Raw genomic sequence first — 21,003 nt, 5'->3', positions numbered from 1 at the left:
AGTGTGGAATAGGACCTATAAGTCACTATTGCTTTATCCTGGAAGCCTAGAAGGGTTTAGTTTCCAAAATGGGGTCACTTGTTGGGGTTTTTAACTATTCCCATTCCCCAGAGTCTTTGTAAATGAATGATGGTGGCATAAAACAGTTTCAGGAAAATCTACCCACTCATAGCCAAATGGTGCTCACTCTGTTCTGTGCCCTGCTATATGCCCTAAAAGCAGTTTACACCCACATGTGGAGGAATTGTGCAATACATTAGGGGGTGTGTTTTCCTACAACCCATTGTAAATTTGTTTATTTTAGGCCTAAATTAACATATTAGTGAAAAAAAAAATTCAAAATATTACTTCTATATTGCTTTAATTCCTGTGAAACACTGAAAGGGTAAACAAACCTTCTAAAAGTGGTTTTGAAAAGCTGGATGGGGGCCCATTTCTGAGAATGGAGTGATTTATGATGGTTTCTTATTGCAAAGTCTTTTTAAAAGCCCTTTCTTAATTGTTATAGTCCATAAACACGGTTTTCAAAATTTTCCTAAAAATTGCTATTGTAAGTCTGCTAACATCCTAGTAAAATGTAAGAATGTTTACATTTTAAATTAATAAGTAAATATGAAGTAATGAAAAATAAGTAAATATGGCCCAATGTGTCATGAAAAAACAATCTCAAAATAACATAGATAAGTTAATGTGTTCTGAAGTTATTACCAAACAAAATGATAAATGTCAGGTCTGAAAAATAAGCTCGTGTTCTGAAGGCCATTTTAGGCTGTGTCCTTAAGTGGCGTAAATCTGCGCCTAAACGGAAAGTCACATATTATGAATTCAGTCCTATTGTGAAAACTAGTCAATGCAAATAATGAATTTGGCGCAAGCAGGATCTATGTCAAAGTGACTTAGCAAAGTCCTATGTGCATTCGTACCACAAATGCACAAAAACGACAAACATAGACAAAAAACCTGATGATAAATTACCCCACTGTGTCCATAGGGCCACATTTATCACTTGTTTTTTCTGTTGTTTTTGCGCCTTTTCGTTTAGGCGCACCGTTTTTGCGCCATTTTGCGATTAAACGTCAAATTAGCCGCGCAGCTAAAATAACCACCTTTCCCTCATCTATCGTTCAATTCCAGGTGTTTTGCTGCGCCTAATGATATTCATCACGTGCGACTTTTGCATTTAGGCGCAAAAACGGGCGCAAAAACACTCCAGCTCGAAGGTGGCGTTATCTGAGAAGAAAGCACTGAGCCCCTTTGCAGAAGAGCTCATTTCTAGCAGCAGAGCTCAGCCAGACACTGGAACATATAATAGATACAATTAGATACACTACAGACAGGAGCTGCAGCCTCTATTTACAGTTCATCACTTCTATTTACAAAATATTCTGCAAAACCTGAGCTCACAGCAAGAGCAAGAGAAGTTTGCACAAGTTTGCAGAAGCTTGCAGAATTTTGCAGATACTACAAACAAGTGTCCCCCATGTAATTCTGCACAGTGTCTGAGGGGGATATTGTGCAGAATTACAGGGGTGCAGCAGGAGACCAGCACTGGGGGATCCCCTCCAGGAGAAGCCCCTGCTGAGGAGGTCACTGGGTGCTGGGTGTCACACACCTGGGTGCTGCTGTGAGTGTTATCTCCATTCTGGGATGTGGGAGAAGCAGAGAGGAGCTTGTAGCAGGATCACATGTAAGTGCCCGAATCTAACATTGCGCCTAAACTGCGCCTAAACTGCGCCTAAACTGTGTTAAAGTAAAGTGATTAATAAGAGGCAGAAAATATACTTATCACAGATGGTTGTAGCTTGTGATAATTCTGGCAAAACAGTGCGCCCGAATTTAGGCGCAACTACTACACTTAGGCGCACAAAAGTGATAAATGTGGCCCATAGTCTTTAATGAAGAAAGGAAAATGCTATTTTATTGTCAATTCCATTATTTGAGCACTAGATGGCAGCATTATTGCAGAGATAGGGCACATGGGGATAAATGTTCCTGTAACTATACTATAATTGTCCTAAATAAGTTTTACAGCTATTAGTATAAGAACATGATAATAATGAAATTGTTAATCCATCAATGAACGAGAACGACTTGAAGATATCACCCTAACAAGCTGGAGAAATTAGATTACATTAAGTGTAGGGGTGTAGAAGGGGTATGATTTAGGGCAGGTCACATTGAGGGGGAATTTGTAGAGGCAACAGGTATTAGTTTTAGCGCTTACTCTACAATTTTACTCAGTTTTATTGCTGTTTTAGCTCCTATAACTCAGTGATGCTCAGAGTTTGAGTGGGGACTCTCTAAGACACTTCATGATTCCTCTGTGATATGAGATGCTGTGTGCTGACAATGTGGTTAGATAATCAGGGTAAAGGTTTATATACACTTTATTTAGCTTTGGAACATTCACTAGTATATGACACATAGAAAGAGAGATCAGAGAAGAGATGATGAGATCCATGAGATGGATATAACACACAATGAAACTCTCAAGCACTGCTCCAGCGCTGCTATAACCCGGCTATATTATGTACACAGTCAGCTCTGCTGTACCTCCTTCCCCTGATATAAAGATCTTATTTTACCGGTAGCTTGCAGATTTACTCCCCTCACGCTGTTGTTTGCCAGCAGGAAATGTGGGACAATGGGCTTCATTTACTAAGGGCCCCGTGGACCGCACTTTCTTCAGACATCCCGACGATTTCCTTTCCATTTTGCGTGGCTGGAACAGGGATTTAAAAGGGGTTTTGGCACACGCCATCAGATTTTGGCGCAATCGCACCGGCTTTCATGCGACACAAATTGTGTCGCAAGCCAAGCACTTACATGCATCGGGAGGAAGATGGTGAACTCTGGCGGACCTGATCGGGGAAGTGGCACATGCAGGATATCAGGCCCACGATCTTAGTGAATCGCGACAAACTTCATCCTGGTCATACATCGCACCTCGGGGATCGAGCAGAGACCGGGTAAGTAAATGTGCCCCTATGTGTCTGTCTGAGCTCATCTTGGAATGCAGGAATGGAGGGGCAATGCAAAGACACTGCACAGACAGGAGAAACTATTCATGAGAAGATTCTGTCCTGCCTGACCCTAAAGTCAGAAAACTCACGGATGGATCCCAGGCAAACTGAAATTGTATATATCTGGACTGATAGAGACATGTTGGAATTATATCTGTGAAATGCTGTAATTTTGTTAACAGTGAATTAGAGAATGTGTTATTTTGTTATCCTGAGTATATTTCAGAATCTTGTCTTTGTGAGAATACCCCTTTAAGAGACAGGTTTTGGATCCCATAACCAGAAAGTACTTTTATTCGACTTCTCTCCTCCATAAGATAAAGTCAAGGAAGTGGGAAAGCTCGACAATACAGTCAAGTTGCACCGCCCCTAATGTGCTTGTGTAACTTCATAGGCGAGCTTCCCCTGCACTTTGACTTTATCATGCGGAGAAGAGGAGATGAATCAAAGTACTTTTTGGAGGCATGCTACAACATTGGCCATCTAGAAAAACATGTTATGAATACTTGAATACTTATCAATAAGGAACTTTTAGGGGTGAGAGGAGGTGATGACAGGTTCCCTTTAAGTAAAAGTTATAGCATGAACATAAATACAGTTGTGCTTTAAGAAAAGATGCTCTATAAATGTTTCTGCATAAGAAATATACAAATTAACTAAAAGAACCATGTCAAGAGAGTAGACAGGTCTTCTTTTTACTGTGGCTGATTGATAAACCTTTGTCAACTAGTCCCGGGAGTCTATGCTCAGCCCATCTCAACTTCTTTGTTTACTCCAAAACCTTCATGTTTCATCCATTCTGAATGCTAGCTATTCCCATCTGTGTATCTTATTCAAGGCACTTCCTCACAACAATTAATTTTCCATGACCATTAACTTTTTAACTGGGAAGTTTATAGAAACTGGAGGGAAGTGTGTCAAGTCTTTTTCCCTGAAGCTGGCCACCACCTCCATCCTGGTATTATGTGGCATAGACTATAGCGCCACTAGATGCTTTCTATTAGTTACATAGTCATAATAACTTGTGTATTATTTCCTGCTCACTGCCATGTAAATAAACTTAATTCACCGCTTGTTCCTGAGTCTTTTATCTGAAAGTCAATAATAGTTCTTGCCAAAAAAAAAGTCCTGGAGATTCCCGTATTAGACCTTGGGGAATTGTATTTACTGAATATTTTGCAGAATAACCATCAATTTATGACACAGAAACATAAAGCCTAGACAGTCCAGTTCACCAGGAGTAATTTCCACTTCCTCTCAGGAGAATAATTATATCCATTGTTTTATGAATATGATGTATAATAGAACCTTTGTAAGTTTTGATAACCTACTGCAGATACAGCCCTGTACCTCTACGGGCCAAGCACAAAGCTGACAGACTTGTGATAAGTATCACAATACACATACAGACATGGCTCAGGTTGGTGTCACACTCCATGCTTCCTGCCTGTGCTCTCTATCTTCTCCAGACCCTATCATAATTCCCTCTGGGTCCTGTTGACCTTCTCTTTAGGTCCTGCTGGCCGGAACATCGGTAGCCCTTTTGGCTTCATAAAATTTCTTTGCTGATCTCTGTGCTAGGGCTTTCACCTGCTGCTTCTGGGAACCTATAACTTAAGATTCAGACACAACTTTAGGACCTGAAACCATTAATCATATACTATACCCAGTGAAACCTATAAGCCTAATCTTGTTAAAAATCAACTTTCTCCAGTTATCTTTGGATAACTATATAGTATTATTACTTATATATTACGTTTATTTTTAATTATAACACATTTTCATAAGATACATAAATACCTAAAGAGTTAAAAACAATTAAGTTTATTGCAAAACAATTCATAAAAACCATACAATATGAATGAAATTAAAATAAAAAAATAATACAGCACACAACCAAAACACACATAAAATACATGCGGAATAGCATAATAATATTACACTCAACTTTGTAAATGTTACCTGTACAAGAAGGTTTTTCCCACTGCATATTATAAGGATCCAAAAGACCTGTTCCTGTGCAGGCTTCAGCACCATCCTCTGCCCATAAAGTATGACAGAAGGAGCGTTGCTGACTGTAATTTTATATCTAGTTTGCATTCTGTCTAAGCTAGGTATGATGGACAGATGCCTCCGCCAATCACTTTATGGACAGGAAGCCTGATATCTTAGAAGAGATTTGTTTACCCATTTCCCAGTGCTTGTTATGTCTTCTTTTTATTTTATATTTTGGATAGTATTCTGACTATCCATTTGTCTCTCGATTCTGTACTGCATTGTCCTCTTCTTTTTTATCCCTATCTATACCTCTATTCTTCTGTGTTTGTTTTGTCCTACTGGCGTCTTAGTGTTTTCACTTTGGCGCAGGGTAGGATGTGGAATTAGATAGGGATCACTGGGGGGTCTCGCTTTAAGTCTCATTGTCTGTACCTGTTCTACTTTTGAATGTGTTTCTGTCCCCTTACATCAGCATTACAGTATCCCGTTGTCTTATGCAGCATACCCTAAGGCATTTGCAATGCTAATTGTCCTAAAAGTAACAATTCTTACATTTTTATATAGTAGAAATATCCAGCAAATCATCAAACCCTGGGTGTACTGTGAACAACAAACTTAATGTTAACTTAAAGGAAAGAAGATCTTTGCCTGGGATTTAGGCTACTTGATCTCACAGTACTGTTGGCCCACAATGATAAACTTAATGCTGCTTGCTGCAATGACTTTGTATTATAGATCCTTATATTACATTTACTTTGACTGTGTTCTTTGTTCTAAATACTGTACATTAGATTTAACCATTCCTTGATTACAGCACAATGCATAGTTGGTTCAATACAAATGTATAAAAGCTACAACTAAGAAGAAGTGCAAATATTAGAAATCAAAACCATTGTACTATTTCAAGTAGGGGGTACTATTTATGCAACCCATATGAACATGTTTGCAGTCTTACATGCTTACAGTACATATCATTAAGATAATATATAAAAAAATTATAAAAATCTAACAAAACTAGGTAATAAAAACACCAATGAAATAATATTTGTCCAATTAGCTTCTTCTTCAGTGCCTCCTAGGTCCCATTGAGACAATGCAGTGACCTGTACAGTATATGGAGTTAGGTACTCTCAGGAAGAGGCCAATACATTGAAATGTAAAAGGTCCAATAAGAGATGTGATTGATGTCCAGTACCAGACTGAAATTCTGACCATGAAGGTAATGAGGAAGACATCTCAGGCCCCCTGCCCGAGCCATGTAAACTGGATACCTCAAAGAAAAGTCTCTCATTGTCATATCAGATATGGTTGTTGCTTGTATCACGAAGCTTTGATTAATTCAAAAAGTTTAGGTTTACTAGAAGTTTGTCGTTCAATGGTATCAACCACCTTCAGTATAGACTTAATGTCGTGTCTGGAAAGGTTCCCCTTGATATATAAAATAGCTTCAATTTGCTTGTTCCTGTAAATGATACAGAGATGATTATTGTATTATGTATTATGTTATATACTGAATATTCCTTTTATACCAAGTTTCCTATTAAATTGTTCATATGTATTAATTACTTTAATTATATCTATCTCTGAGAAAACTTGGTGACAACCAGTGAGTCCTTTGCTACTAATCCCAATGGTTGGTTTAGGACTAGGATTCTGGTTAAGGAATATGCAATAAGGCTTCTAGGGTGACAAAAAGGAAAACTATGCCTAAAATGTCACCTTAAATAGGTCAAATCCCTCTAAATCAGTGGCGACTTTCAAGAACCCTAGTCACATGACCAGATAGTCTCTTCAAAATGCAATACATCTCTTCCAAAGGGAAAAGTAACCCTGGAAAAATATTTGCACATTTCAATCCCAAGGGTTCAAGAACTCAATAGTGATCAAAACTGGAAATCTCAGCCAGAGGCTCCAAGGTCTTTTGAAGGTCATTGGAATTTCCTGTCATCAACTTGGCGGAGCCGCACCTTACAATTTCTTAATTGAGAATTGGGCAAGCAGCAGTAGACGTGAGCTCTGGATGTAATGCATGAATGCAAATGTGATGGTTAGTTTGGATATGATTTATTTGCTAGGGAGGAGGAGAGTCATTTACAAATTCCTGGGAATATTGCTTCATGTTTTACTTCCAAGAGAACGACTTCCGGAAAAAGCTTAGCTTCTGCATTGTGTGATTGCAAAACCATCTGGAACAGCTTACAGGCATTCCAGATAATCTGTATTCATTCCAGTGGCCACTTGGAAGACTTTCTTATATGAGGTTAATATACAGCACATTACATTGTAACCGCTGTAATCTAAAGGGAGAAGATTTTGATATTAGTGGCAGACATCTCCCCTGAAATACTCTGTGCTACTGTTTTTACAGATTTACACAAGTATGAACAGTCTTGTTTGTGTGAACATTATCAGGAGTGACCATATTCCCAAAAAGCTCCAGCACATGTACTTTCACTTTTAGTCTGTGACATCCTACACGATTTACACTCTCTTACTATTAAATACAGTACTCACTGTTACCATGCCGTGGCTGCAAAAAAAAAACATGCTCTATCTACGACCATAATAATGGCTGTGCTGCATTGTTTTCTGTGGAGAGGGGATGGGTGAACAGCACTCAACCTCTCCCCCACTCCATTCACCTGAGAGAGCAGGTCGGGCATAAGTCCATGTGAATGCAGCCTAAGGCTACATTCACACAACATTGTGCCCGCCGTACCGTAGCAAGCCGGGCACACGTTGGCGCCGGAGAGAGGAGGGGGTGAGCGCTGCTTGCCCCTTCCCTCTCCATAGCGATATATGGCGCACAACGCCGTATTATGGGAAAAGATAGGACATGTCGTAACTTTTCCCCGGCTACGGTACGGTGCCACACGTGTGTCGCACCGTACTGATCCTGTATGGCGCCGTGTGCCCATTGCCGTCAATGGGGGAAGTATATACGTCCCCTATACGGCCGTGTGAATGTAGCCTTAATGTCAGTTTGTGAGAGTCACCTCCTAACTGATCTGTAGACCCCACTCCAGAAATGTTATGTGCTACTAAAGGCTCCCTCACAAGATGTAGCGCTGGTTATCCTGCCTGGCTGTACTCCTTCTATGAAATACTCTGTGCTGCTGCTGTGAGTATTGTTAATGCACATTTCTTCTGAAATACTCCTAAATAACATTAATCAGCAAGTATCATGGCATTTTATTCTCACCGTATATCAGGATAGTCTCTAACCAGCGTCGCTATTTCAAGCTGAATGGCGCTCACGTCCTGGAGCCGTATAATTTCTGCCACCTTGGGTATTACTGGTTTTAACCATTCCTCTTCTGACTTCTGTAAAGGACCGAAATAAATATTCATTACATTACAGTGTATTGGATACATAGATGGAAACATTGTTACATTACATTTAATGGAATAGCCATAAGAAATAATTCATTCTTTATGAAATCCAATAACCCTGAATTTGTAACCTCACAAAATAGAAAACAGAATAACCTGGAATATTTGATAACGTGGAATACATTAATTTGGATTAGGAAAACTTTACTGTATTTAGTTGGAGAAGTAGGAATGACAATGGTAGTAGTGGCCTATGTAAAGATCATTGATCAGAGCTCGTACTGTCTGACACTCAGAACCCGGTTGGCGAGATTTATCAAGAGTTTTATGAAATTTAGTGTAAAACTGTAAAATAGGTGGAATTCCTGGCACACAGCCATCTTATTTCCCCACCTTATGTCACCTCCAAGAGAAGTGGGCATGGCCAGCAGCGGAGTGGGCTGCGCACTCGCTATAGCCGGCACCCGTTCAGGCGCAGGCTATAGTGCAATTCTACATCCATCCGGATCTGGTGTAGTACTGCCCCTCTGATGTAGCATAGCCGCCTGTCAAATTTATCAAGAGGCTAAAGCCTTTCATAAATTCGGACTGGCAGGGAAGCAGGGGGAACACTTGCATACTTAGAGTGTCTCTTTGTTGAGTAAAGAATGACAATCATGAATGGAATGTAAGTCAGGAAAATGGTAGTAGAGCAATGCAGTCTTGCACAAATACAACCAATTGCTGTATAATATTCTATTTTCCTATCACCTTCCAAGATCCCTGCCTGCTGCCTAGCCCTGCACTTTACAATTTTGACTTTTTGGGTTAATTTAAACAAAATGACTTTTCACATTATCTGGAGGTGATTTGATAGATTAATAATTAAAAAATACATAAAGGGAACATTGTTAGTTGGGGAGATAATGTCAACCAAACTATCAAAAACGACTATAAAAATGTTGCAAACACTGTGGCGATCTCACTCCAGTAAGAAGTGCCATAGAAATTGCTACACGTAAAGTTGCACCACATGTCTTAGATACTATGCAGTTTCCGATAGATTTGGCAGACGTGAGGTGTGTCGCCTTGTATCAAAGCCTGGGAATGGGATTGGGTCACAATAGGGATACACACTGATTTAAGGGGCTATCACAAGGTTTCAATATATTTTACCCAAAACCCCTCAAAACACTGTGAAAACCCCTTCAATCATTTTCTTGTACTACTTCGGTGCCTAAAAAAATAAAGAAGCAACTTTTCAGATAGTCTTGATTACAAGTCTCTGGGGCACATTTATCATATGCTGGCACCCCACCCCCTGATACCCACAAGATTTATGAGAAAGTCCTACTTGCTGTAGAATCACAGCCTAGTCTGTACCTAAATAGTTACAGGCTATAGCCTGCGCCAGTCACAGGACTGGAACACCCCCATCTCTGCCAGGCCGCCCCATTCATGGCTACTTGCTGCATTTTCATTGCTTACAAGCCCTGATAAATCTGGCCAACTTTTTTTGTGTACACAGCTCCTATGCAAATATATGTTAGAATGCTAAAGGGCTACAAACATGTCTTAAATAGCTGAATCAATGTTGTGTGTTACCCTCTTCATTCTGCCTCATCCTCTACTACCTGCCAGTTATTAAGGGGTACATACAAACATAGGACTTGACTACAAGCCAAAGAATAGATGCGTATTCTACTGGGCTATTTGAAAAATTGCTTATTTTATTGTTTTAGATGTGCAGGAGCAGTAATAATAATCTGTTTCCAAGTCTGTATTCTCTTGGAAAAGGAATAACTTTATATGGATACATTACTTACATGAGCATGACAGAAGTCATTGATGAGATTGCCATTCTCTCTGATCTGATGGGCAATGGCCTGCAGCTGTAATGAAGTTTTATAACTGACTTTTCTTTTTAGGAGCCTTATAAGATATTCTTTCACCAGATGCTTATGAATCCTCCCAATCATATCCTAAGATGAATAAGGAAAACCATTAGCCAAGAAAATAGTTTGTTACAGTGGGTAGCGTGATGTAGATTGCAACTTAAAGTGATTTTGTATCATAATTTGTATCAATATGAAATTGGTTGGTGTATGAAAATGGCAAGTGTTCTTTTGGCAGTGTACCCTTGGCTGTAGCTTATCACTGTGTAGGAAATGATGATGGTCACATTATATGACTGGACTACTTCCCGCTAATAATTTGATTAATAATTAATATTTTAAATACTGCAGCAATCTAAAAACTCAGGTGAGGACATTGCATTTTTTTCCAATCAGTATGATGCTAGGAAACTTCGCTCAGTAATAGACTACAGTATATGGTTTCTCATCGAGCATTCAGAAATAGTTGGAGGATTTAAAAACTTGGCAGAATTAGTCATTGGCTTCGGTTTGTCGAAAACTCTTTTGTAATGTTTAAAGGGGTTGCTCATTTTAATCGAATAAATGCTTTTGCTGGTATAATGTAAAATTTCACAATCCCTCGCTGTTGATCATTGTAGATCTCTGCTTGCTGTCTCTGCTTGCATACTATAGGAAGCTTCATTGTTTACTTCCAGTGTGTAGCAATCATGTGATGTCACACATATGCACAGCTCCTTATATCACAGACAGTAATCAGAGCTGTGTGATATAACAAGCTGTGCACCTGTGTGACATCACATGACCAGGGCAGATTTTTATCCGCAGGAAGTAACAATGAAGCTTCCTATAGAATGGCAGCAACCAAAAATCTAGAAAACTGAGAACTGATACACAAGCTGGACAATCCCTTTAAATATGTTCAGTAATTTTAAAGAGTACAATGGGTAGAAAGGATAGAATATCCTACCTTGTAGCTAGATGAACACAACATCTTATAGCCAGACACAGTTATCTGGACTATCTTTATAATGTCCTGCATGGCCTGGTGGCTAAACAGAGAGCTGCTTTGAGACATTTTTCTGAATTGTGCCTGCACAAAAACAAATTATAAATTCAAAATGTAAGTTTTAAATAAATCATTATAATTTATTAATTTATCATGCTTTCGTCGATTTCTACCTTTAACTCCACAAAAAGTTCCAGAAACAAAGCAGCATACAGAAGATCTTCACACTGGAGAATGATGGATGACATCTGCTGCTGCATCGCTACATCAAACTTGGTGCCTTTTCTTTCAATAAATTCCCTGAAATAAATTAAAAAATAAGCCAAAAATTTAACATTGAGATAAAGTCTGGTACTATAACTATGACAAGTGGTTGCCAGCCATAACTTCCTGCTAGTATGCTAGGACTCAAGAAAAATCTAATTTGGTAGACAACTCATTCCTAGGCTAAACTGAAAAATATGTAGTAGCGTCCGTGATACTGGTACATTTGTACCTGCGTTGCACATAAGACTATAAGCATAACACTATTTGACTTTGTCTAGGAAGTCAAAAAGTTCAGAAAGTTTAATTTAGCAAAAGGAATTAAAACATTGATAATTTTTTAAAAGTAAAATAGATAATACCACTAATAAGAAATACAATTTTATTTCTAGTAAAATACACCAATAATAATTACAATGATCAGAATGAATAATAATAATAAAATAAAATAAAAAATATTAATTGTACCTGAAGTGAAAGCAGCAGTTTAGGTGGGTGATAACTATTTCTCTATAATAGGGATGAGTCTTATTTTTCTCCAGGAATTCCTCAAGATTGGAATTATATCTAAGTATAGAAAAAAAATAGTAATGATCTTTAGATAAAGTGTCCTGGTGGGCATAGCCACCAAAACTGCCCAACAAGTTCAGTACTTAGATTATGAGTAGTAGGGCCTCCAGTTTCTTAAAGGTTAAGTTGATTTTTCGCTATTTTTTAATAAATCTTTACCTCTTGAAAAACTCCTTTATCTCATGAGGAAGTAAGCAAGATATTTTTTCAACCATCTCCTTCTTTATCTCCTGCGCTTTCTTGATTCCTCCGTTGTAGATCTGGTAATAAATGCACCCAATCATTAAAGGGAACCTGTCACCAGGAATGTCAAATTTAGCTGGTGACAGGTTCCAATAGCTTATGCTGATTTGTAGAAATGCCTTTGAGCATTCAGAATCATGGTTACCTGGTTCCCTGCCAGCAGCATGTGGCGAGTCCCAGGAAAGGGGAGGCAACATCTGCAGCAGCCTGTTTGCCTGTGGCTCAGTCTCCTCATGAATACTTCCTCTCCTCCATACTCATCCAGTTGCCTCCCCCTCCTCACTTCTGATCATATGTATTGAGCAGGAAAGGGAGGGGGATAGACTCATATCTAGCCTCAGAACCGACAGGGCACCATGTACACATGTGCTCTGCATAGATATGAGTCTGCGCACACGCATAACATCTCCTGAAGTGCCGTGGATGGGGAAACAGGGAGTCAGAGCCCAGGGGTGAGCAAGTAGCCAGGGACAGCAGAGGCTATTGGGGTGTCGGGTAGCCTTTGCTCCCAAAGCCCAGAGAGGCTAATCCACGCCCCAGTAGCCTCTGACACAAATTAACATATTAGTTAGAAAAACTGTGTTCAGTGTAGATTAGGGTTTAGAATGTAGTGGGAACATACAATCAGATCTACTTTAAGAGGTAGATTTCTCATGGTAGGTTTCCTTTAAAGTTACAAAGAGACTCTATTTACCTGGATTACATCAATGTGTAATTCAGAATGGTAGCAATCTCCCAGTATCTCCGGTTCTTTCTCACTTCTCCAGCGTTCCACTTCAACGTCCAAACTTTTGTTCATATATCTTCTCACAGAATCCTTACAGAATAAATAGAAAGTAAGGTTACCTTCATTGATGCATAATGAATATTACTGACCAGAAATGCAAATATTGATGAATGAATGCTATTCAGTTCTATCCAGTTTGGATCATCATACAATCGTAACACCCTTAGACCAAGTAATCTGTAGACAGTGAAAATAAGAGTAGGGGGGGGGGTGACAATACCAGTGGTCCTGTGGGGAGTCATGAAGGGTTATTTAAGTTGAGGGTCCTCATGTATAAGGATTTAAGCTAAACAAACAAAAGTAATCTCATTTTAATGTAATTAATCAAGGTCCTAAATATGCATACAAAGCTTTTCTTTAATGTGTATAACCACACATACCAGAAGATCTGTTAATAATACATCAAAGGGGGAAAATACATTTGTACTTACTATTTCATGCAAAACATAATTGACTTCAAGTTGACGGATGACATCAGGAGATAGAAGATTGTTTAGGTAGAAGTCATCAATATGTCCAGCCAGTGTTGGGTTCTTTAGAATCATGCTGAAAAGGAGAGGGTCATATTAGTTGTCTTTACCAAGGATTGGTTTAGAAGTTCATGTTATAGTTATAATTTATTTACTGAGGATAGCCATGAAAATCTAAGTCTGCCCATTTGTACAAGTCATTTCTTTGGTGACTAGATCAGGAAGTTCTTCTATCTCCAGTGACTTCAAGGATGCTTTGGTTATTGTCAATATTAAAGGGAATATGTCACTGGCAACCCCCCACAAACCTTTAAGATGTCTTTAAAGATGTCTTCATGTTTCCCCGATCCACTAGATTAGAGCCACCATTCTTAAAAAATGAACTTTTACTGATGTCCGCTGTTCCAGTCATGGAGATGGGCAGCTGTAGCATACAGTCAAGATACCCAACCCTCCTCACTGGAGCTGACACCACTAATTTGGCTGAAGAGAATTCCTGAGGGATGGGTGAGAAGGAAGGTTGATTAATCTTCATATAGCCAGCCTCTTTCTCAACTGCCACCTTCCTGAGGAACTGGTTAATGATGTAGGGGAGTCAAGATATTGCCTCTCTTTCACCTGCTCCTCACTCCTCAGAAATCCTCTTCAGCCTAACAGAAATGATTCACTTTCTGTTATTGGACTCATCTCAGCACAAACGAGGTGAGTAATTGGACCAAGGATGTGTTACTTTATAAAAGCACTGAACACAGCAGTCCTGGGCTGTCTTAGACCACATGAGGAAGCTTTAAGTCCCGTCTAGCAAAATCTGTGTTGGTGTGAAGGCCTGGGTGCCCACAGAAAGGGCTCTGAGTGCCAACAGTGCCATAGGTTTACCTTTGCTATAGGTTTACCACCACTGAAATAGACTAATGTAAACCATTATTGCCTTACTTACTTTGGATAGTAGTTATGTATCCAACACAGGAGATAATAATTATCTTCATCTCCCAGTTGAAATTCTGCTGCAAAATCCATCTGTGATACCAGGAAGCGATGATAATGTTGGGCATAAGTATTGCACACATCAAAGTCCTCAGGGTAATGCTCTTTCAGGTGTGTTACCACATGGATTAAGTCTTTCTTGAAAGTCTTTCCCACAGTAATAAAACTTTGAGACAAAGAAGATGAAGTAGAAGATGAGGTAGAAGAAGTAGAAACATTGGCTGAAACATCAGACAAATTACCGATTCGTTCAGCCACAGACAAACTGACGTAGCTCTCCCATTTTGTCTTCCATCGCTTTGGCCGTAAGCCATTCGTTGGGTCATTGTCTGAAACACATTTAGCGTCTTCTTTCTCTTGTTCCACAATGACATTTACAGCTTCACCCAGCAAATCTCCATTTTTTTCAGTGATTGAGTCTTTAATTACTTGAAAAACTGAACTCTCTAACTTCTTATATAGAGTTTCAAGGTCCTCAGTTTTGTCCTGTAATAGAGGATCTCTGCTTATCTTCTGTTCCAGATCAATTAAGTTTTTGCTTGCTTCCATTAACTGACATTTCGCAATTTGTTCTGCTATGTCTTCGACTGAAACAACAAAAGAGTTGGAGTTATACCATAAGAGGAAAATAAAAATATGTCCCAGAAAACTTCTCAAGAAAAATACCTGTAGATCATAACCTTTTTCTGGTCATAATTTTTTAACTATTTTTATTAAAGTACAAACATTACACAGGGCAATCAAGTCATAATTAGCATTCCAGTATCACAAGTATATAATCAGCCCTTGTTCCAAATATCAATGTATTCTCAAAATTGTTGCCTTAAATATATGTTTTGATGGAAGTTCTGTGTATTGTGAAACTGATAGTATTTCAGATTTTTGATTAACAACTAAAATAAATGTGTTCAACAAACAGTTACATTGATGTTATGTCACCTTTCCTCCTGAAAACTACCCTGGGGTAACCTCACCCCACCCCACTTCCGGCAATGCCATTGGGCCCCAAGGGATATGTGAGCAAGGTGATTTAGTGTACATTTGGTCTTTGTGGTAACTGAGGTTAGAGAGTGAATCTTGGTACCTGCGAGGAGAGTAATTGGTACGGGGAGATTCACACCACACTCTCCATATATGATTGAACTGGGGATTTCTGTGTTTTAATATCAGGGTTTTGTAAGGCAACATCTGATTAATATTGGATTTCCACATCCTCAGTGTGGGCATATTGAGGTCATACAACTTAAAAGCGATACATTTCCTGGCCATAAATATTGATTCTTGTGAGAATATTATGTGGTAGTGAGACCAGGTTTCTTCAGACAGTGGCCCTAGTAAACATATCTCAGGTGTGCAAGGCACTTTCAGTGAGAGCAAGTCCGATAGGAAGGTTTATACCCTTTCCCAAAAGAGCGCAATAGGAGGGCACACCCAGTACATGTGTTAGAAGTTGGCTTTCAGGGAGCCGCATCGCGGACAGGCCGTGTTGGGTGCGCGTCCCATTCTGTGTAAACGTACTGTGGCTATATAAGCCTGGTCCACTATGTAAAGTTGTGTCATCCTGTTGTTTACTGATGGGGATACTTTAAGATGAGAGGAAAGAATATCTTCATCCATCTCATCCTGAAGAGTAGGGATGAGTTCCTTCCATTAACTCTTTGCCCACAGTGGAGTATGCTCAACCCTCTTTGATATCAGATGTGTGAATGTTATTGAGACCAGACCTCTTGGCACTTGTGTTTTATATATACCTATCAGCGCATACTTAGAAATGGGGAAGGTTTCATTAGGGAATTGTGCTGACAGAGCCTGTGGTAGCTGAAGGTATCGGTAAAACTAATGTCTGTCTATATCATATTTTCCCTGTTGGAAAATAGCACTCCATCTGTGTATATAGCAGAAAGTAAGCGAATGCCCGCATCCTACCATCTTTGTGGGTTCATATCCTATTTTATTAAACTTTAGAATACCACCCCCAAAGAAATCCAGAAAACTTTGCCTGCTGGTATAGACCAGGTATTTGGCTTTGACCTACCTGTTGGCTCCTTCTTTGTCTCAACTGGTTCAGGACGATGTCCTTTAGATCTATTGGGCAAAAAGGTTTTGATCATGCCCTTTAAGATGCCATTTTTCTTTTGACCTTTATCTTCGCTGTTTCTTTTTTTCATAGTTATATTATCAGGTGTGGCTAGTTGTGCCACAGCAGCCATTGTGGATTTAATTTTCTTCATGTATAGGAGTGCAACTACAACAAAAGGACAATACAATTGATTACAGTAACTTAAGGAAGTGTACCCCTTGTGTGTCTGTAACCTAAACAGTAAATGACTGAAGAAAATAGATTATAGCCTCTGAACCTGTAGCATTGTTTGGCTGATATCCAGTATATATTAGTGGGGGGGGCTCCATGCGCCCAGTATTGCTGAATAATGATATATATCCAGATAGGTGAGGGCAGGGCAGTTACATTCATAAAAATAACTCCGTCCTGTTGAAAATGATGTTGACAATAATAAAGTTAGCATCAATGTTTTTTGGATTTAAAAGTGTTTTTTGGTGCATGCGCCGGCTTTCATTCGACACAAATAGTGGGGCGGGCCGTAGTACGATCCGAAGGATTCGGTCAAACCGCAGGATTTAACTTAAAAATTGTGTTGCAAGCCAAGCACTTACATACATCGGGAGGAAGAAGGTTAACTCCGCCTGACCTGAGCGGGAAAGCGGCACATGCAGGATATCGAGCACACGATCTTCATGAATCGTGGCAGAGTTCATCCTCGTCAGACAGTCTGGATCGGGGATCGCGCAGGGAGTGGCTAAGTAAATGTGCCCTTATGGGTTGTAAAGACTAGAGATGAGCGAACATGCTCGTCCGAGCTTGATGCTCGGTCGAGCATTAGGGTACTCGAAACTGCTCGTTACTCGGACGAATACTTCGCCCGCTCGAGAAAATGGCAGCTCCCGCCGTTTTGCTTTTTGGCGGCCAGAAACAGAGCCAATCACAAGCCAGGAGACTCTGCACTCCACCCAGCATGACGTGGTACCCTTACACGTCGATAGCAGTGGTTGGCTGGCCAGATCAGGTGACCCTGGGATAGACTAGCCGCTGGCCGCGCTGCTCGGATCATTCTGTCTCTGGATGCTGCTAGGGAGAGAGCTGCTGCTGGTCAGGGAAAGCGTTAGGGTGTTCTATTAGCTTACTGTTAGGCAGGAGTGATTCTCAAAGAACCCAACAGCCCTTCTTAGGGCTACAATAACGTTCTACTTTTTTATTTTAATTTGCATCTATTACCATTTTGTGAGGAATTAGCAGGGGGACTTGCTACCGTTGTGTTTAGCTCTTAGTGGCACACATATCCATAGCAAAGACCGAAGTGGGAAAATTCAGTAGGGGTTGGATTTCTATTAGGCACTAACTCAGTGTCATCTCATCTGGCATAGTAGTGTGCTTCCTTTGATACTTGGCTAGAAAATAGCCATAGGAGAATACAAACAGCTTCTTGAAGCCTACAGTAGCGTTCTATATATTTGATTTCTGGTTGATCTGCTGGTGGCTGTAGTTTCTGCAGTGCATGTACTTGCCAATTCTGAGCAATTTGTAGTGAGACTTGCGACCGCTGTGTTCTGCGCTTAGTGGCGCACATATCCATAGCAAAGGCCGAAGTGGGAAAATTCAGTAGGGGTTGGATTTCTATTAGGCAATAACTCAGTGTCATCTCATCTGGCATAGTAGTGTGCTTCCTTTGATACTTGGCTAGAAAATAGCCATAGGAGAATACAAACAGCTTCTTGAAGCCTACAGTAGCGTTCTATATATTTGATTTCTGGTTGATCTGCTGGTGGCTGTAGTTTCTGCAGTGCATGTACTTGCCAATTCTGAGCAATTTGTAGTGAGACTTGCGACCGCTGTGTTCTGCGCTTAGTGGCGCACATATCCATAGCAAAGGCCGAAGTGGGAAAATTCAGTAGGGGTTGGATTTCTATTAGGCAATAACTCAGTGTCATCTCATCTGGCATAGTAGTGTGCTTCCTTTGATACTTGGCTAGAAAATAGCCATAGGAGAATACAAACAGCTTCTTGAAGCCTACAGTAGCGTTCTATATATTTGATTTCTGGTTGATCTGCTGGTGGCTGTAGTTTCTGCAGTGCATGTACTTGCCAATTCTGAGCAATTTGTAGTGAGACTTGCGACCGCTGTGTTCTGCGCTTAGTGGCGCACATATCCATAGCAAAGGCCGAAGTGGGAAAATTCAGTAGGGGTTGGATTTCTATTAGGCAATAACTCAGTGTCATCTCATCTGGCATAGTAGTGTGCTTCCTTTGATACTTGGCTAGAAAATAGCCATAGGAGAATACAAACAGCTTCTTGAAGCCTACAGTAGCGTTCTATATATTTGATTTCTGGTTTATCTGCTGGTGGCTGTAGTTTCTGCAGTGCATGTACTTGCCAATTCTGAGCAATTTGTAGTGAGACTTGCGACCGCTGTGTTCTGCGCTTAGTGGCGCACATATCCATAGCAAAGGCCGAAGTGGGAAAATTAAGTAGGGGTTGGATTTCTATTAGGCAATAACTCAGTGTCATCTCATCTGGCATAGTAGTGTGCTTCCTTTGATACTTGGCTAGAAAATAGCCATAGGAGAATACAAACAGCTTCTTGAAGCCTACAGTAGCGTTCTATATATTTGATTTCTGGTTGATCTGCTGGTGGCTGTAGTTTCTGCAGTGCATGTACTTGCCAATTCTGAGCAATTTGTAGTGAGACTTGCGACCGCTGTGTTCTGCGCTTAGTGGCGCACATATCCATAGCAAAGGCCGAAGTGGGAAAATTCAGTAGGGGTTGGATTTCTATTAGGCAATAACTCAGTGTCATCTCATCTGGCATAGTAGTGTGCTTCCTTTGATACTTGGCTAGAAAATAGCCATAGGAGAATACAAACAGCTTCTTGAAGCCTACAGTAGCGTTCTATATATTTGATTTCTGGTTGATCTGCTGGTGGCTGTAGTTTCTGCAGTGCATGTACTTGCCAATTCTGAGCAATTTGTAGTGAGACTTGCGACCGCTGTGTTCTGCGCTTAGTGGCGCACATATCCATAGCAAAGGCCGAAGTGGGAAAATTCAGTAGGGGTTGGATTTCTATTAGGCAATAACTCAGTGTCATCTCATCTGGCATAGTAGTGTGCTTCCTTTGATACTTGGCTAGAAAATAGCCATAGGAGAATACAAACAGCTTCTTGAAGCCTACAGTAGCGTTCTATATATTTGATTTCTGGTTGATCTGCTGGTGGCTGTAGTTTCTGCAGTGCATGTACTTGCCAATTCTGAGCAATTTGTAGTGAGACTTGCGACCGCTGTGTTCTGCGCTTAGTGGCGCACATATCCATAGCAAAGGCCGAAGTGGGAAAATTCAGTAGGGGTTGGATTTCTATTAGGCAATAACTCAGTGTCATCTCATCTGGCATAGTAGTGTGCTTCCTTTGATACTTGGCTAGAAAATAGCCATAGGAGAATACAAACAGCTTCTTGAAGCCTACAGTAGCGTTCTATATATTTGATTTCTGGTTGATCTGCTGGTGGCTGTAGTTTCTGCAGTGCATGTACTTGCCAATTCTGAGCAATTTGTAGTGAGACTTGCGACCGCTGTGTTCTGCGCTTAGTGGCGCACATATCCATAGCAAAGGCCGAAGTGGGAAAATTCAGTAGGGGTTGGATTTCTATTAGGCAATAACTCAGTGTCATCTCATCTGGCATAGTAGTGTGCTTCCTTTGATACTTGGCTAGAAAATAGCCATAGGAGAATACAAACAGCTTCTTGAAGCCTACAGTAGCGTTCTATATATTTGATTTCTGGTTGATCTGCTGGTGGCTGTAGTTTCTGCAGTGCATGTACTTGCCAATTCTGAGCAATTTGTAGTGAGACTTGCGACCGCTGTGTTCTGCGCTTAGTGGCGCACATATCCATAGCAAAGGCCGAAGTGGGAAAATTCAGTAGGGGTTGGATTTCTATTAGGCAATAACTCAGTGTCATCTCATTTGGCATAGTAGTGTGCTTCCTTTGATACTTGGCTAGAAAATAGCCATAGGAGAATACAAACAGCTTCTTGAAGCCTACAGTAGCGTTCTATATATTTGATTTCTGGTTGATCTGCTGGTGGCTGTAGTTTCTGCAGTGCATGTACTTGCCAATTCTGAGCAATTTGTAGTGAGACTTGCGACCGCTGTGTTCTGCGCTTAGTGGCGCACATATCCATAGCAAAGGCCGAAGTGGGAAAATTCAGTAGGGGTTGGATTTCTATTAGGCAATAACTCAGTGTCATCTCATCTGGCATAGTAGTGTGCTTCCTTTGATACTTGGCTAGAAAATAGCCATAGGAGAATACAAACAGCTTCTTGAAGCCTACAGTAGCGTTCTATATATTTGATTTCTGGTTGATCTGCTGGTGGCTGTAGTTTCTGCAGTGCATGTACT

At 40.3% G+C, this 21,003-nt stretch overlaps 1 protein-coding gene across 4 annotated transcripts in view; it reads right to left on the bottom strand.

The window, feature by feature from the left end:
* Nucleotides 1-4,759: 4,759 nt before the first annotated feature.
* TNFAIP2 (TNF alpha induced protein 2) overlaps nt 4,760-21,003 on the bottom strand; it is a 43,947-nt gene continuing 27,703 nt past the window's right edge. For 2 of the 4 annotated variants that reach the window (XM_072116242.1, XM_072116241.1), the window contains exons 2-12: nt 16,570-16,779; nt 14,488-15,121; nt 13,512-13,626; nt 12,988-13,110; nt 12,210-12,310; nt 11,949-12,047; nt 11,390-11,516; nt 11,178-11,300; nt 10,160-10,315; nt 8,224-8,345; nt 4,760-6,483 (exon numbers count right to left, since the gene is read on the bottom strand). In XM_072116242.1, coding sequence (XP_071972343.1) covers nt 6,342-6,483; nt 8,224-8,345; nt 10,160-10,315; nt 11,178-11,300; nt 11,390-11,516; nt 11,949-12,047; nt 12,210-12,310; nt 12,988-13,110; nt 13,512-13,626; nt 14,488-15,121; nt 16,570-16,765 — 1,938 coding nt within the window. In that variant the 5' untranslated portion in view covers nt 16,766-16,779 and the 3' untranslated portion in view covers nt 4,760-6,341. The remainder of the gene's footprint in view (nt 6,484-8,223; nt 8,346-10,159; nt 10,316-11,177; nt 11,301-11,389; nt 11,517-11,948; nt 12,048-12,209; nt 12,311-12,987; nt 13,111-13,511; nt 13,627-14,487; nt 15,122-16,569; nt 16,780-21,003) is intronic. The other 2 variants (XM_072116243.1, XM_072116244.1) reach the window with 2 other exon arrangements.

This window comes from Engystomops pustulosus, chromosome 7 (assembly GCF_040894005.1).
Source record: "Engystomops pustulosus chromosome 7, aEngPut4.maternal, whole genome shotgun sequence".
In the NCBI taxonomy this organism is placed as follows: Eukaryota; Metazoa; Chordata; class Amphibia; order Anura; family Leptodactylidae; genus Engystomops; species Engystomops pustulosus.
Note: the sequence above shows the minus strand (reverse complement) of the source record. Positions and strands in the feature narration are given on the sequence as shown.